This window comes from Lepisosteus oculatus, chromosome 24 (genome assembly GCF_040954835.1).
Source record: "Lepisosteus oculatus isolate fLepOcu1 chromosome 24, fLepOcu1.hap2, whole genome shotgun sequence".
In the NCBI taxonomy this organism is placed as follows: domain Eukaryota; kingdom Metazoa; phylum Chordata; class Actinopteri; order Semionotiformes; family Lepisosteidae; genus Lepisosteus; species Lepisosteus oculatus.
The window spans coordinates 1,088,161-1,105,472 of NC_090719.1; the positions used below are offsets into that span (position 1 = coordinate 1,088,161).

General features: G+C 49.2%; 1 protein-coding gene across 4 annotated transcripts in view; it reads right to left on the minus strand.

The window, feature by feature from the left end:
- The window catches only part of pbx3b (pre-B-cell leukemia homeobox 3b), a 91,183-nt gene that overhangs the window by 71,618 nt on the left and 2,253 nt on the right, over window positions 1–17,312 (minus strand). For all 4 annotated transcript variants that reach the window (XM_006640500.3, XM_015366769.2, XM_015366772.2 and 1 more), the window contains exon 2: window positions 16,475–16,548. In XM_006640500.3, the coding sequence (XP_006640563.1) occupies window positions 16,475–16,548 (74 nt within the window). The remainder of the gene's footprint in view (window positions 1–16,474; window positions 16,549–17,312) is intronic.

Genomic DNA, 17,312 nt, shown 5'->3' on the forward strand with positions numbered 1-17,312 from the left:
CTGTAATGCACTCCGGGGTGACCCCCGCTTTCTAAAGAGAATAAAACCCGGGCCTTTTCGCTTTTCAGTCCCCATCAAAGCGGACAGCGCTTCCCCGATCACCGTCATTAATCACAGCTCCCTCTCGGAGCAAGTGCGTATTAATTTCTGTCATCCCGAACAGCTCCGCGCTCAGTGCTCCTCCCCGGCCGGGCGCCCCCCTCTCCTCCCGGCCGGAGCGGGAGGAGAACCCCGGTGTTCGGCCCCCCCAGCTGACCCGAGCGGGGTCTCTCTGTTAACAAACTATCTGGGGCAGAATCTTCCTGCTGGGGGGGACTTCCGAGTACAAAATACAAAATATTACAAATCTGCAAACGGATTAATCATATGTGTATGGGCACAGTGAAAGGCATTAAAAACCGTCAATCTGCACGTGTTATTTCTAGCGCCTCTCTATGTACACTATAGATGCTGCTTTTTTAACATGGATGAAACACCTCGTAACTTTTTTCCGAAAGCAAATAGATTTTAATTCAGTTCCTGGTATAATGAAGCGGCCAATTTCTCGACAAATCAGCAGTGTTCACTTATGCAACAGACTGTTTTTTAAAAAAAAATCACCGTCCTAACTTTTGACTGGCTCAGGCATTTTCTGACGTGAAGACATGCCAAACAAACAGTGCAGAGGACACACAGCCTCGTGCCGCACAGTCTCACTGTGTGTGCATCGCAACTGCTCTCCTGTGGAACAGTCACGAAAGCTGGTTTCCCCCTTCATATCTGAATAGTAATTGTAAGACAGTGCACCGCGGGTTTACAGGAAAAATAGTGCACACCAATGTAAATCATTTGCATTTGCCAACACATTTATTATGGATCAGAGACTAAATGTCAGGAATGCAAGCATGGGAGGGGAACACCAGAAAGGTCCTTTTGGAAAACCATCTACGGTCGGTTCTAATAACAGAGCAAGACAGGTCAAGGTTCGCCCCATATCACTCGTTGGCTTTCTCCAGAGATAACTGAGCTAGGGTGCTCATCCTGCCCCTTCGTGATAGAAGCCAGGGTATCAGCTTCAACGACATGGCCGGGCAGTTGTTCCAAACCCCTACCCCCCTCTGTGTAAAGAAGAGCCTCCTGTCCTGACTGGAGCTGGCTCGTCCAGCTGCGTCTTGAGAGAAGCCAGGGTATCGGCGTCAACAACACGGCCGCGCGGCTTGTTCCCTGCTCCCACCACCTTCTGTGCAAGGCGGCAGTCTCATCTAAAAGATATGTGTGTGGAAAGAGGCTGCTCTCTGGCAGCCGTTTTGAATGGTCCGTGCTGACGCTGGCCAACGTGACCCGGCTTCGACTGTGAAGCGAGGAAACGCTGGTCAGCTCTCTGTTGAGCCTCCCCATCTGAGTCAGTCTGTCTGGGAAGAGTGACCTTTGACATCCGAGAGCTGACCTGGGTAAGGGAGAGCGGGGCGATGAGGAGGAGGACCCCGTCAGGCCTCGCGCCCGTACGCTCCCCGAGACTGGATCTCGCCCGGTCGTGCCCCGTCTAGCGCCCCATCACGAGAAGGCAGACCAGCTGCTCTTCCTGTGACTGAGGGAACTGCTTTCCGCGTAGCTGGCTGGTTGAGTCACTTAGCACGGCCTGTGGCGATCGCACACGCCGGCGCCTTTGCCAAAGCTCGGCCGTGAAACCCACACCGACTCCGGGCCACAGCGGGACGGAGAGCCCCCAGGACCCGGCCGGCGCCTGCGCGCCCGAACCGGCTGTCATTCCACTGTCCCATGAGCGACGATGCAGCCTGGGATGGGAGTAACAGAAAGTGCCACAGCTTGCAACGTGTTTAAAAAAGGCAAATAGTGATAAATAAATAATGCCCCGCGCAGTTTAATGAAAATCCTTGCCGTTCAGTCGATTTTTACGGACTGCTTTAGATCTAGTCGTGGAGTTGGTTTTGGACATTTACATCTGCTTTTAAGTTTTTATGGTTGCCTCTTGGCAGGCTGCAAAGTGGTGCTTGTCAGGGCTGCGGCAGGAATAATGCAAGGTTTGTTATGAATTAAATATTAGAAACCTTAACACAGCAGCCAATAAGAATGATTTGCCTTATTAAAGCAGCAGAAGACGCTGATTAAATTTTCATTGCATTGCGGTCTTTTTTGCCTTTTCTGCCTTCAGTTTGTCATTCGAATGCATGAAAGGCACGTCGAACAATGGCGTGGAGACTTCATTTCAGGACTGCAAACACGGGAGGGGAACACCAGAAGTGCCTTTTTGGGAAAGAATATATAGTCGGTGCCAATAAAGGGGCGTCTGTGCAGAAGGGCTCCAGCGGCCCACCACCTCCGAACACCCCGGGAACATGCAGGAATGCGACACACATCGTGTTGTCATCACAGACAAGGAGCCACGCCTGATTGATTGCATTGACATCTTAATCAAATCATTCATTATTAATCGCGCAGACAGTCTCGTAACTGTGCTTTGGAGTGATTGAACATTAAATAAGACTGGTTCGTCTTCAGTCTTCCTCTGCTTTCCGACGCAAAGTCCAAATTTCCAAAGTTGAAAACAAATCAGATTTATCTCTATGACACTGATTTACAAAATGCATTTTCTTCCTTTATTATAAATGCGTCACCTTTTTAGCTACAACGCATGCTGTTATCACATGATATACGAGTTACATATATGTATGGACAAGTAGGGTCAGCATCTACATTGTTAGCATAGACGTGGTGCAGTAAGTGCTGCCTCTTGTTACTCGTTTTAAACAGCATCGATCCTATTTAGCACTTAACAGACTGATTCAGAACAACACACTGAATGTGATTACAAAAGACACTAAAGTAAACAACAAGGAAGATTTTAATAACCCATCGACTGCACCAGGAACAGGTTCTGACTAGATAAAACCAACGACCACAGCGAGCAAAATCACAAAAGAAAACAAGTGCTCAGATAACTGACAAAGTAGAAATTGCGATTTCGGGGGGAAAAAAGACAACAGTAAGGACTTCAGGACATCCTTCCCCCCAAAAGCAGCGTGGCGTTCATGTCCTAGATACCTATCCTATATCGAAGGTTGTTCACATTTCTACGTTTAATGTGTATCAGAAAGAAAATGAACTTCAAGTATCTATTCCCCCTAGAGAAAATCTCTTCCCTGAAACTCTGGAGCTAATGAAATGGGGATCTATAAATAGCAGTATCATTACTGTGAGAGTACTTGCTTTGTGCCAGCCTTCACATCTGACCCTCTTTACACTAATAACTGCTTGACTGCAATATTGCCTCGCCATCTGACGAGCAGCATTAAAGACACTAAACAGCACAGGATGTAAATGAAAAACTTCAAATATTCCCCCATCTTGGGTTTGCCAGCCTTCAGAGAGTCTGTTCTCGGCTCACACTGGGCATCCCCCTCCCCCCCACTGCAAACCACTGGTCTGCAAACCACAGCCATCGCCAGGCCCTGGCCTGCTCTAACCCTGACACTGGCCCTCCCAGCCTCCCAGTCCTTCACATGGGTCCACACTGCCGGGACAGCAACCTGAACAGGGGATTGGAGTGTCAAGGCTTGAAATAAGTAGTATCAAACAACCTAATATTATTATAATCATAATTCATAATTGCTTACACCTCTATAGCAATTTTCTGGATGCTCCACTCAAAGTGCTTTACAGGTTTACAACAATAAAATAATAAGAAAAATAGCGCAGTACTCTATTTCCAGCCAAATCTCGCCTCTTGCTTCTCTGGAAGCACAGATCAGTTGTGTATTTGTTTTATCTCTGTGTAAGACGTAACAGAGTTAGAGCAATTCCATTATCCATCATTACAGGTGGGAACAGGCCTCTCTGCACATCAGAGATGCAAGAAAAGTTCAATTGCTTTGCTAATTTCATATCTTGCTCCATAAAGCGCAGTGTAAACATTGCGGTGGGTGGAGGAGAGTTAAAGCTTTTATTCCCGGTGACAAAATTATTGATGACAACGCATCACAAATGGCACTTATTTCATATACACATGTCAGGGGAAAAATGTAAAATATTAAAACAGCAGCAGCGGGCGGAACATTTACTTTTTTTAAATGAAAATTTAATGTTTCAATACCGAGCACAATTTGGTTAACCCGGGAAGAATAGCTGACAAGTCCGAGGTGATGTCAAATTCATCACCTATCTCATTCGGGCCTGAAATGCGCACTGCCCGGGAGCAGATCAGCGCAGAGCTGATGAAACGCAAGCAATCTTCTGCATTTTCATGTCCTGGAACTATCTGAAATATTCTCCGCTTGCACAGAAAAAAAAAGAAATGCCAGGTGGCCTGGAAGGGGTCACTCCCTGACCTTTCACCCCTAGTCGCTCCAGTCCGGCCCCCTTTCGGCCCACTGGGGGCATACTGGGCATCATGGGAAAGCCTGATGACGCCGTATGTGTTGCTGGGAGGTACTGCTTCAGTCAGACACCCTTTAAGTGAGCTTGTTGGTCTCAGTGAGCCCCCAGTTAACGTCACCGAGGGATAAAACAATGGCTTTTCCCTGTGGACCTCTGTCTGACACCACGAACACCACATTCCTCCACAAACAGGTGGAGAAACACATCAGCACGAGGTCAGCCCTGAACCTGTTCAGAGTGAGGTCAGCCCTGAGCCTGTCCACTCTGTCCCTGACCCTGTCCAGTGTGAGGCTAGTCCCACAGCCTGTCCAGTGTGAGGTCAGCCCTGAGCCTGTCCACTCTGTCCCTGACCCTGTCCAGAGTGAGGTCAGTCCCACAGCCTGTCCAGTGTGAGGTCAGCCCTGAGCCTGTCCAGTGTGAGGCCAGCCCTGAGCCTGTCCACTCTGTCCCTGACCCTGTCCAGAGTGAGGTCAGTCCCACAGCCTGTCCAGAGTGAGGCCAGCCCTGAGCCTGTCCAGAGTGAGGTCAGCCCTGAACCTGTCCAGTGTGAGGTCAGCCCTGAGCCTGTCTAGTGTGAGGCCAGCCCTGTCCAGCTCAGGTGCAGCCCTGCAGGAGAGGAAGGCGGGTGGTGAAGGAGGGGAGGCTGTTGTCTGGCTCGCTGCCCCTCAGGAACACAGCTGGCCCGTTCGGAGACGGGCCGGCCGGCGCCTCTGCAGCAGGACGCGGAAGCGGCCGAGAATGTAACCCTAGAAAGCACTCTGGCCGCTGCTGAGCTGCAGACAGCTTAACCCCTTCATCCTCCTCTGCGAGGCTGAAGCTGAAGGCCGTATCCGAGAACCTTTTATTAGATCCAGCACTAAAATGACTTCTTTTGTGGTGTTGTCCTTCCAACCCTGCTCTCACTGCAGTCTCTCATTAGCAAATCAGTTTCTGTCTAATTTGTTTAACCTTGGATACCTCTGAGGTAATGCTCACTGTGTTTGTGCACGTATGTGAGCTCACCGTGTTTGTGCATGTGCACGTGGGTGAGCTCGCGGTGTTTGTGCATGTGCACGTGGGTGAGCTCACTGTGTGCACGTGTGTGAGCTCGCTTTGTGCTTGTGCACGAGCATGCGTGAGCTCACTGTGTTTGTGTACATGCGTGTGTGAGGTCACTGAGTTTGTGCACGCGTACGTATGAGCTCACTGTGTTTGTGCATATGCACGCGTATGACCTCACTTTGTGCTCCTATGTGCGCTTGTACGTGAGCCAACTTCGGGTTTGTGCACGAGTACGTGTGTGAGCTCCCTTTACGTTTGCTGTACGTGAGTTCACTTTCCATGCCCACACCTCCCTCGAAGCAAGGAGTTCCGTTTCGAGTTCACTTTCTCCTCACGACACCACGAGCAACCCGGAGGAGAAGGTCATCAAGTGCAGGCGGAGTTCGCCGCCAGGCGCTGGGTCGCGCTGAGCCGGCGCGGGACCGCCGGCCGAGGGCACGGCGGCTCACGACCGTCCCCTGGGGTGGCTCGGAGGCCGTGGCGGGGCGCCCCGAGCCGGGAGGGGTCGGGAGCAGCTGTACTCGACAGCAGCCACACCGCCGCCGCGGCAGCCCTCACATCCAATCAATCGCTGCTCTTTGCAACGCAGGCAGCAGCTCCTGCCTGACACCGCCTGAAGATAACTATTTTACCACCTCTGTCAAGCCTAATTAACAAGTCAGATGTACAATTTAGAAATTTCGCAATTAACCTGCTAAAATATTGTTGGAGGATGCTAATTGTTATGCCAGTTGCCATAAAGGCTCATTTGCATAACTTATGTGAGAAAAACAATTACAGCCTGTGTTCACAGAGGAGCCCAACGAAACGCTCCCAGCTCCAGCTGATGGCAGGGGAAGAAAGAAGGGAGACGCGGGCTGAGGGGGGGGGCAACGTGGAAACAATCAAATCGATTCATTTCCCTCATAAAACAACCCCCCCACCCAGAGACACCACCTTGTTTTTATCAGCTTATCCTGCAGTGCCGCTCGGCGAGGGGAGGGGGACGGAAACCTCACGCCAGCGATCAGCAGTGCCGGAGATTACAGGTCCCTTCTGGGGTTCGCTGACCCCCCCTCCCCTGCTGTGCCAGGAAGGGGTTTGGGTGCCCCGGAGATAAACGCCTCGTCTTCACGCTCCCCTCCCCTGCCACAGAGGAAGCAGGAGTGGCATGGTGCCACCGAGTCACCAGGCGAAGCCTCTCCCTCACTATCTAGTCAGTGCAGTCGGATCGCTGGGGGACCCTTCAACAGAAAGCAGCTCAAGTCAATTGTTTCTCCAGTGAATGGCTTTCTGTTCCCTGGCATACATTTACCCAGGCATTTAGAGCAGATTTATGCCATTAAACCGAAGGCTGAGGAACAAGGCAGTCTTACAAATATTTACATTAGATCTCTGTCCAAGGCCTCACTGCTGCTGTGACTGTGCAGCCCAACAGATACCTGCCCCCCCCCCTGTGGTTATTAACCCCTCTGCCCCCAGCAGTTCCAGGCCCCCCGTACAGGAAATCAGCCAAAACGTTTTCTTTTTGTTTGCTCCTTTCTTGCGCTGTACTGGAGAGGGCTCTTCCCGCGGCCCGTGAGGAATAGATCGGGGAGCTGGTCGGACTGCCGAAAAATATATTTTAGGAAGAACTTCCTGAGATAACTTTGAGCGAACAATTCGAACGGAATTTCTAAGGTGGTTTATTGAATTTAGGGGTGCAGGAATCCTGCACAATAAAAAAGTGTCTGGACCTCCAACATTAATTTGTGCTTATTTGCATTCATAATAATGATGATGATGATGATGATGAACTCTTTAAGATCGGAAAGGAAAAAAGTCTTTGTAGTTTGGGAGTTGACTCCCACACACTGAAACAAACCACAAGCATTCTGATCTCGCCTGGTCAACATTCCATGGCACCAATCCTTTAATACCCTACCAACTGATCACCTTCTTCCTTTAGAAACACAACTTTGGAACTGGATAGCCTATATAAAATGTAAACAGAGTTTACCAATAATGGCCCCGTAGACTTATCCGTGTCCTCAGCTCTCTGGCAATGCGACTTCCAGGTCTGGGGTGATCCCAGTTCCTTGATCCCAGCGCTCCAGATATTCTAGGTAATCCTTTTAGCTAATCCCACATTTCTCGTGCCAGGCCTCGCCACCGACTGGGAAGGTTGTACAACACAAAGACGCCAGTGAGCAACACCCCCCCTCTGGGCAGATTAATATCTGTTTCAGACCATCGACAGGCGCATTCCTAAGATCCACCGCAGTGCACAGAACTCCGGGCATCCATCCCTCAGGGTGGGGACCCCTGTCCCACCAGAATCCCGTTTCCACACTTGATCGGTCAAAGGTCAGCAGAACAACAAGCCAGCCCACCTCACACCCCCCACCCCCTTCTGAGAGGGGCACAAAAATCACTTGGAAGAGTCTTTAAGGATCAGAGGAGTCCGCTCCTACCCGCCCCACTGATAGTTTTCTTTAATCTCAGTCTATTGATTAAACCTCACTTCAAAGAGGAACCATGCTGAAGAACCTCTCTTTTCCTGGTAAGAAAAAAAAACATATGGAGCTAATCCTTCGCCTCTGTTGCCACTGGAGCGGCCACCGGAAAGACTATACAGATCTGAGCGCACGGAGGGATCTGGTTTAATCACAGCCGAACCCCGTCAGGTCTGGCTTCGGCGCTGCAGGACCCGTGCCTGAGTCCTTCGCAATTACCGCACCGTGCATTTGCAAATGGGTTTACCTACGAATCGCAGGCGGTGTATTATTTTCAATACACCCGCTTTTAATTACACCGCAACAGGGAAACAAGACGGATCACAGTTTAAAAAAAAAAACAACGCAAGCTGTATATTTCTTTTTTCTTCAGCATACAATCGGATTATGCTCTGTCCAGGGGGTTAAAACATCTGCAACGTGATTTTTAATTTCTTTTCAGGCGGGATACTGTGCACATCAGGCAAACGGAGCCTATAAAAATTAATATCTGTGTTGCCTTACATTTTCCCTACATGAAAACAGCTGGCTGTGACAGTTATTGGCGAGTACGCAGGACGCAGGCTTGATTATGGCTAGACACTCCAAAAAGGAACTTCCAGCTTGTACACAATTCACCCTTCAGTTTTTGAAGACAAGTGACAAGGGCGTCAGAAGCACCATGGAGCATGCTTCTCCGCTGCTGTATAAACGTGTTCCATTTTCTAATGCTGGTTTTGATCATTTGGTAAATTAGAGGCGGAAGCTATAATGGAAAAAAAAAAGAAATAAGTCCTTCAGGAACGGATGTCTACGTCCCTAATCTGTTTAGTGTTACTAAAATTAAGTATCGAACAAACATTTTGACAACCAGCGCTCAGTGCAATGTTTTACAGTGAGCGGAATTAGCAAGGTGTTTCTGTTGGGTACCGGCAGCTAGGTTTTACAATGGAGCCGTAATTAGTGCGAAACTTGTCCGTCTTGAGACGGCGACCGCAGGCCAGAGCGATCGGGCACCATACAGAATCGCACACCAAACCTGCACACCAACACAGACAAAACTTTTGCACCTGTGCAACGACGAGCGGGTGATCCTGGAAGAACGAGTCGTAAACAAAAACACTTTGCAGGATGGTAGTCAGTGACAACCAATTGCTTTATTGCGTGTTAATTACAAGCCTATCAGAAACTGCTGACACCCTCACCCCCCCCAAAAAATGGGAATAATTTACTTTCCTCGCTCTTGTTCCATGCTCCATGAAATGCCACTTCACGGGGGAAAAGAAAAGGGAGGAAAAATAACAAAACGGGAGAGGAAAAAAAATCCCTTCAAAACGGACCCAGGGAAAATTCTAGCAGCTTCTTCTCTCGCACCTCTCAATCAATTCATTTAAATGCAAAACCAAGAGAAACTGAAAAAACAAACCCTCCTGCTAAAAACGCTCAATTTACTGACAGGCAAATGGCTTCATGCTGCCACTTAATCTCATTTCTTGCATAATGCCCTCTAATTAGCATATCAAAGTGAATTAATACTTCTGGGGCATTAGCATGAGAAAATCTGCTCTAGGCTTACAATAGCAGTTAGGAAAGAGCGAGGACTCTTCCAAAACACCACTGACCACTTTGCATTGCAAAATGCTTCCAGCTCACCCTTCTCTCTGGGCTCTTGGCCTGTTTTTTTTTTATTGCCGCACAGCCGAAGCCCCGGGTCCGATCGGACAGGAGGCGTCACAGGGTCCTATCGGGTAACAGGGTACAGCCGCCACACCACCAACCTGCCCGCCCGGCGAACACGGGCCCTCGCCCGACCTGGCCCGTGCTGACCGCCGGCACTCTGTTCCCCGCAGGTGAAACAACGGCCCCCAGCTGCACCGCCAAGGTTTAAGCAACACAACAACAAAAGCTCTGCAATCTTCTGTCCTCCCTTCTTCACGGAAGCTCCGTTGTAAAAAGAAAAAAAAAGACCAAGAAACGCGCCGAGTGTGCTCCTTCCTGTAGTGCTGGAATTGACTTTTTGTAAACGCCTGAGCCCGTCGACGTGTACTCCTAGCGCACGGGGAGCATTTTCCCGATGCCCACTACACTGCGGCGAGTTGGGGGGGCTGGTCATGTCAGCACGGCTCCAACAGACGACAGTAAACGTTATTAAAAAGAGAGTCGCCATCGGCACAGGACCCCTCTGCTCCTTCGCACGACACGGCGGTGCGCGACGCCCTCGCAGGCGTGGGAGCCCGAGGACACCGGCGTGAACCCGGCTGGTTCCGGTCCAGCCGGGCCGACCCGCCGGGCCGCTGGCTCTCCTCAGACAGGAGGGCGCAGCATTAAAGCCAGGGTTTGCTGCCCAGCTGAAAATCTGCATCGCGCTCTTTTTTTTACACAGTTTGGATCATGACATGAAAATTACGCTGTCAAAAATCATCTAATAATCACACTGCTCATGGTCTTTAATCTAACGCCCCCCCCCCCTCTTTCTAAACAGATGTACATAACAAAACATTTTTTTTCTGTCACTGTTTGCATGGTTACCAAGCAAACATTTCAGTTTCAGTTTACCACGTTTGGAATCTAAGCTTTCATTAAATCGAAACACAATATAACAATGGAAGTCTCATCTCTCCCCTCACTTTGTCAGATTTGTGTTTTTTTTTCCCTTCTTAATGATATAAAAAGCCGCTGCCCCTCGGAGCCCGGCAGGGCCGGGACCAGCCCGCCTCTCGCTCACGGTCCCCCGGACCAGCCCGGCCTGACGGGCGCTTGTCTGCCCTCTGACACGGCAGGAGAGCGTGTGCGTCTTGTGTAGCTATTTGTGTGCAGCTCTTTCTTTTCTTTTTTTTTTAAATGATTTTTGCTTCTCCAACATGCTCTTCTGTAGTTCTCAGCCGCTAGACGTTACGGCGGGTTGCTCTCTGTTAAACTCGGCGAGCAGCGGAGCGCTGCCTTTGTAATCCAAGGAAAGGTCGGGGACGAAGCCGAACGGAAAACCTGAGAAGACGGGGTTTTGAAATGTCACCCGCGAAGCGCACTTGACAGCCACCGCAGATCCGCTCAGACTCGTCAGCCGAGCGCCTCGGGTACGGGGGCCTGCTGTCCGGACCCGCGGTACAGGGGCGACACTACGGGTCAGGAGGTTCCAGGAAAACCAGCCCCCCGAAACTAAAGTTTCACACGGCGCTTCCAGGTCCTACAGATATGTCCTCCTATAAACCTGAATATTTCATTGCGGGTGTCGTTTAAACCTGATATTTTATATGGTCAACGAAGGGCTTGAAACACAAAAACAACAGGCAGAGCAGCACGGTGACAGAGAACTGCAGTTTTAGAAATACTGTACTGAGTGTGTATTGTATCAGAGGTATACATATTAAAAAGCTTTATTGTCCAAAGCAAACATTTGGAGTGCGCTGTTAAACAGCTCGTACCACGGTCCTTTTTTTTACCCGAAAGGTTGTTTTTAGGCGATTGGATTTTGTTGAGAAAATATCTAGTTCTCCGCCTGAGGTGGCTAACCACTACAACACAATGTAGCTCAGGAGTGGTGGCAAAACGCACACACACGCGTTTTCTTTCTCACACAGGTGGAAAAGAGAACTGCTTTCAAGAGGAAGGAGTTTATCAAGGGAAGGTTCCCTTATCGCCCAGATAAGAGTGTGTCATTCAACAGGTCTGCTGAGAAAACAAACACAGCCCGGCTCTCAGAGGGAGAATTCGCTAAGTCAACACACAGGGTGAGCTCTCGCAAGGGAAAGCTCTTCAGACGAAAAGGCACAAAAAGACAAGAAAGGCCAGAACCTTGACTAGAAAGACAGTTTAACGGGGTCTTAACACTAATAAATTTGAAGGGGGGGCGATTAGGATTAACAACAGACCAATTTAAAAGAAAGTAACAAAAAAAATACCTTGTTAGTACTTTAGCCCCTGCTTGAAAGCAAACCTTTCAGACAAGCTGCATCAATGGGATTATAGCAGATTACAGCACCTCATCTGGTAAACAAGCTCATTTAAATAATTAGCATACTTAGGGACTCTATTCTGCATGCATATTTAATTAGTGCTCTAATACAATATACAGTATAGAAATGTAATCTATGGAACCCTATACGTGCGCATGCTCCGGCGAGGGGGGGCGGGAGAGCGGGGGCCTCGCTCTGCGGGTCTGGAGAGCTCGACACTGCTCCCGGCTCTGCGGAGGATCCCCCGGACAGGGGGCACGGCTCTGTGCCAAAGGCAGATAAACCGCCACGATCTTAAAACCACCACGTCCACAGATCACGGACTTCCTCACTCATTCAGCACCTCCTGCTCAGAACACAAGACAGACTCTCGGGTGCGTGGTGGCCTGCGTGTTTTCCAATATGTTACGTCCAAACAACTCCTAGCACTGTCCAGGTCTCGGGATAACATAACGTTCCAAAGCCACAGTTGTTCATAAGATGCCCTTTCAGCATAAAGTGTTATTGGTAACAAAACGTGCCACTTTGAAATGTAAAACTGAGTAAACGGCACGACAGCCATCGCAGTTAGTGGTCTCCCCAAGCAGCAGAGTGGGGTTCGTGTGCCTCCCGAATTCTGTGTACCCCCACTATAAGGTGCCACTCTTCAGGCTACTGTCCTGGTATTCCCGGCATTCCCAACAGACCGCAGACTGCATTAGGAGAGGGGAAATCAGAAGCATCAGAAAAAGCTGCAGGAAACCTCCTCCTGGGCAACTCGTTGACTTTATCCAAGCGCAGTGTTCCTGGCTGTCAGCACTATGTGTTTTCTTTAAGCAAAATGTGTTACAGATTGAACACTGGTGAGCTACTCTTGATAAATCTGTCACCATTTATAAAATCCAGATCAGCAATAACAGGCAAGCACAGATACAGACGAACATGAATGTGCAGTATATCTACATATCAGCATGCACTTCGAGCAGATCGTCCCGGACTATGAAATGTGTGTATATATATATATTTTTACACTACAACTAATAAACCCTCCCGTGCTGGAACAGCGTGGGGCTGCTGACAGCTGCGCGGCCCCACGCATGTCACTTTCCCCCTCGTCTCCCACAATTGCTCTGCCCTCCCCTTGTGAATTCTTCAGGCTGTCACCCCGGGGCTAAAACATTTAGTGGTCACTTTCCTCTCTGCGCTCTGAAGCACACCTCAAGCCAGCCCGCCCCAGAGGACACCTCCCGCAGCGCACAAGTTCATGAAGTTTGATGATCTTTCCCCAACTCGCTCCGGTTTAGGAGCCGTGACGCGCGCGATTAGCACGGCGCAGTCAAGGGGTGTCTTCGGGGGCCGGGGTCTCGTCAGAGTTTCCGAACACCCCCAGCACCCCCCCCGAAAGCAAACAACAGGACTGGCCCCCGCACAGCCGACCCGCCTACCGGCCAGCGCCCAGGGTCACCGGCGGGACTCGTGAGCGCATTTCAGTGTTGCACACAAGCATTTTGCAAAGAAGCAAACCGTCCGGACCTTTCGTCACTCCAGTCAGGCCTACAACACAATTGCACGGATATATATATATGTTATGTGGAAATACTCCGTGAACTTTTTGTCATCTTTAGTGCGCACTCAGGCTATGTCTCAGTAATGAGATACACCCGCTAACATCTCTGTCCCAGCGCACGTCTCCACAGCAATGCTCACCCGAGACTGTCCCTGATCAGCACCCAGCAGAGGGGCAGCCCGTCACGCTAATCTCTACCATCCACACCTCAGGAACAAGCTTCGACGCGCACTGCTCAAAAGTCAGTCTTTTTGTTTTTTCTCTCCAAACGGGTTTAATTATTTTTTTTTGTCGCCCGCTAGTTTTTTTTTTTTATTTAAAAAACAAAAACAAAAACGCATTACGACGAAATGTCCAAACCAGCCTAGGCTGGAGAAGAGAAGAGAAGAGACGGACAGGCACGCGGGAGTAACCCCAGCGCCGCGCCACGCGAGTGGAGTCCCGAGTTCTTGAGTCTTTTTTCGGCTGCGCCTCGGCCGCGCTCACCGCTCCTCTCTCTGGGTTTCGCTTCTGGAGGGCAGAACGGTACTGAACCCGCTCGCTATTAACACAACGAGACCAGACGCCCAGTGTCCGGATCATTCTCCCCATGAACTGCTCTCAACGGCAACCAGGAACACCCAAACTCGCCTGTGTTACTGTGTTACTTGAAGGGAGGGTATTACGAGTGATGTTAACTTTCTAGGTAGGGCTCAAAATGACATAACTTTCACGTGCGGCTCCTGCAGATGCGAAGGGTCTCTGCTTCGTCTTGCTCACCCAAAGCAATCTGCTCGGGCTGACGGTGAGACAAGCCGGCCCCGCACCCCTCGGCCCCCCGCCTCGCCGGCAGACCCCCAGCCCCCCCCCCACACACACATCCCGGCTGCTCCGGCACGGCTCACCTCTGCGGCCGGGGCCATGCGCGCCCTTTCCGGGAATCCCCGCGTCCGTCCGTGCCCCACGTCTGTCAGTCTTTCTCTCCTTTGGGAATGGGAGGTCGTGTTTGTAATCAGGGGAGCGCCCCCCTCCCAGCACCCCCCCCGTGTCAGTGCGATAAAGCGGATAGGAGCAGCAGGGATCCCAGCAAACTTTTGACTTCCCCTCCTGAGTTTGGATCCGCGCTCCTTGTGCAGCGCTGAGCGCCCCGCGTCGCTGCCCGAGAGCTCGTCTGATCGCGGACTGGAGAGCTCCATCAAACACCCCCGGCTATGGTGAAGCAGTGACAAATGTTAATGCTTTGTGTCATCAAACCTATTCCCGGGCACTCGCCTCTCCCCTCCACGCTCGGGCTGGGGGTCCTGACCGCCCCAGATACCCAGAAGAATCCAACCCGAGCCTTCACTTGCGCACGACGCAGCAGAGGCTATTCTGCCGAGGTCTGGGGCTGCAGAGCGGCCTTGCTAAATATTCTGGCAAAATATTGCGCCAGCACACGCAGAAATGAATCGCCACCTCCGGCGACAAACAGACTGGAGCAAGAAGAATAAAAATCCCCAAAGTCACGCACAATATCTAATCATATCATCTCTACAGACACAGCGAGTCGAAAGCTTAATTGTTTAAAATTAAAATGCAGACTTTTTTTTTTAATCGAGGCATTCTTAGATTTATTTGATAAAGAAATATTGCAACAAGAAAAAATATACACTCCTTTCATTTCCGAGTGAGAGTTCTATTAATATGTTTAATTCGGGGGAAACTGAACCGCCGAGGGGAAAAAGCTTTCCGCCTTCAACACCTTCAGCTAAACACCATTTCCACGCGGTGCTTATCCCGGCATAACTTTTAATTAAGCCGGTTCTTTTCTTTGATTGATTTACCAAGAATTTGGTACCGACCGCAAATGCAGTTTTGCGAATTTAAAATGCAAAATATAAAAACACGCGATTGCAGACCCCCGGACGGAGAAAAAGAACATATTTCTCCGTGACAAAAGCTGGTGATATTCAACATCAGCGCACCTACAGTGTGTGACACCCTCTGCGCGTCGAACACAGTATTTTCCACATTCCCCATGTTTTCATGTCTATTTCATAACTCTGGTCTCCGTGTGAACAGAATTTCTAATTCAACATTTTTATTCGGTTTCAGTCATGTCATTTCTTAGTATTTTTTTTTTTTTAGTTCTGCACGAATGACAGTTTAAATGTCAAATTCCAACAGGACGTCAGCCCGCTGGTTTGAAATTATTTTCACTTGGTGAACCAGGAAGCAGAGTAACTTTCTCCTGCCTGCTCGCACTATGTGACTGTACCCCTCTGCCGAGTTCAGTCGGCCACCCTTGAACACAGCGTATATATGTACTGACTCTCCCGGTTGTAACTTTGTGTAGCATTGTGTGCAAACTGAAACCTACCAGAGCCGTTCGCCGGGTTTGCTCGGGATTGCGGGAATAAAATATAAACCCGTAAAATGCATTGCACTAAGACAAGTGTCCTGACTGGGTTCTGCTTTGCAATTGAATAACACACGGATTTATATATATATATAAGAATTGACGCAGAGCTTAAGTGCTGCAGATTTGTTTGAGAAATCCTAACACACACCACCTTACAATGAGAGACCGTGATTTGCACACACACACGCACACAAAAAGAAACAGTGGATTCTGCGAGTGAATGGGAAGAAAAAAAAAACAGATGATATGTGCGGCTCGCGTTTCAATCGCAAATGTGTGTGTGGGTTTTTTTTTGTTTTTGTTTTGACAAATACAATAAAAACCGCCTGGAAAACGGGGGAAACCGAGCAGCTGCTCTCCGCTCGGCTGTTTTCCTCCTGTCCGAGACACCTCACATACAAAGAGGCGCTTCGGCGAGCGGGTCTGCTCTTCCTTCCAAACCGAGGAGCCCCGGGGAAGGCGGGTTGTGCTCTCTGCGTGATGTACTATCGTCTTCATACACAGTTTCATTGCGCGGCGTGTTATGAATTGTACAATTGACTTTAAATGTATTACGTTTTGTGATACAGGAGGAAGGCGTGGGGAGAGAGGGGACAGGGGGGAAAAAGCAAGATGGCGGCAAAGACGCGTTTTCAATTGAGCCAGGAGAGTGCTGCCCTGCGCGTCCTCGCTCGTTACTTCTCCTCATCGATTTCTGAACATGAAAACAAAAATGTGCCTTCCTTACCTGTTTTCTCTTTAATTTCGCAGAGGACGCTGAAGAGCGCAGGTTTCATCCTGTGGCAGTTCAATCCGTGTTTCCTATTACAGTATACGGCAAGAAAAAGAAAACATGATATACAACACTGCAAAACAACTTTAAAAACACAATACTGTGCACATCTCCTCATTTCCTACCCGCCCGCTTTAATCATCCCGTCTAGCGAGCATTAAATGAATATTCCATTTATTTATTTGTAATAATAATAATATTGCCTATCCCTGATCAAATGAACTCTTTTCGGCAGGTGACGGGCCACAAAATTCAGATTCTCGACATGAGCGTTAAATTCTGCTGCAAACAGTAATTTCCAAAGAACCTAAAATAATTGATCAGATCCTCAGATCCTAGTTTATTACAGCGTTGTTGTTTTACAGTGAGGCTGTAGCTCAGTGGGAAAGAGGTGACAATCGGGGGTAAAACACAGGTTACACAAAACCACACGCTGAGCAATTGAACTTGAGCTTGAACAAGTTCTTATTTAGCAGTTTGAAACGTTGTATTTTTTTTTTTCAGTAAATAGAAATTATTCAGCCTGTTTTTAGAATGATTTCTATACTTTCGGACCAGGCGTCTCCGGGTCTTTAACAGGTAACAGTCTGTAAAATGCTGGGCTACAAATGTATCTTGCACGCTTGCTTGTTTTTACACTGTGCACACACATGTACATAAACATCAGCACCAGGGCACTTTGCAACAATATTTCTACAATTCCTCTGCTTTTCAAGATTTTAAAGACACTACTCCCCGCCCCATAAATAAGGACTTCTCCGTGAATTTAAAAATAAAGAGATAAAGAGAAAAT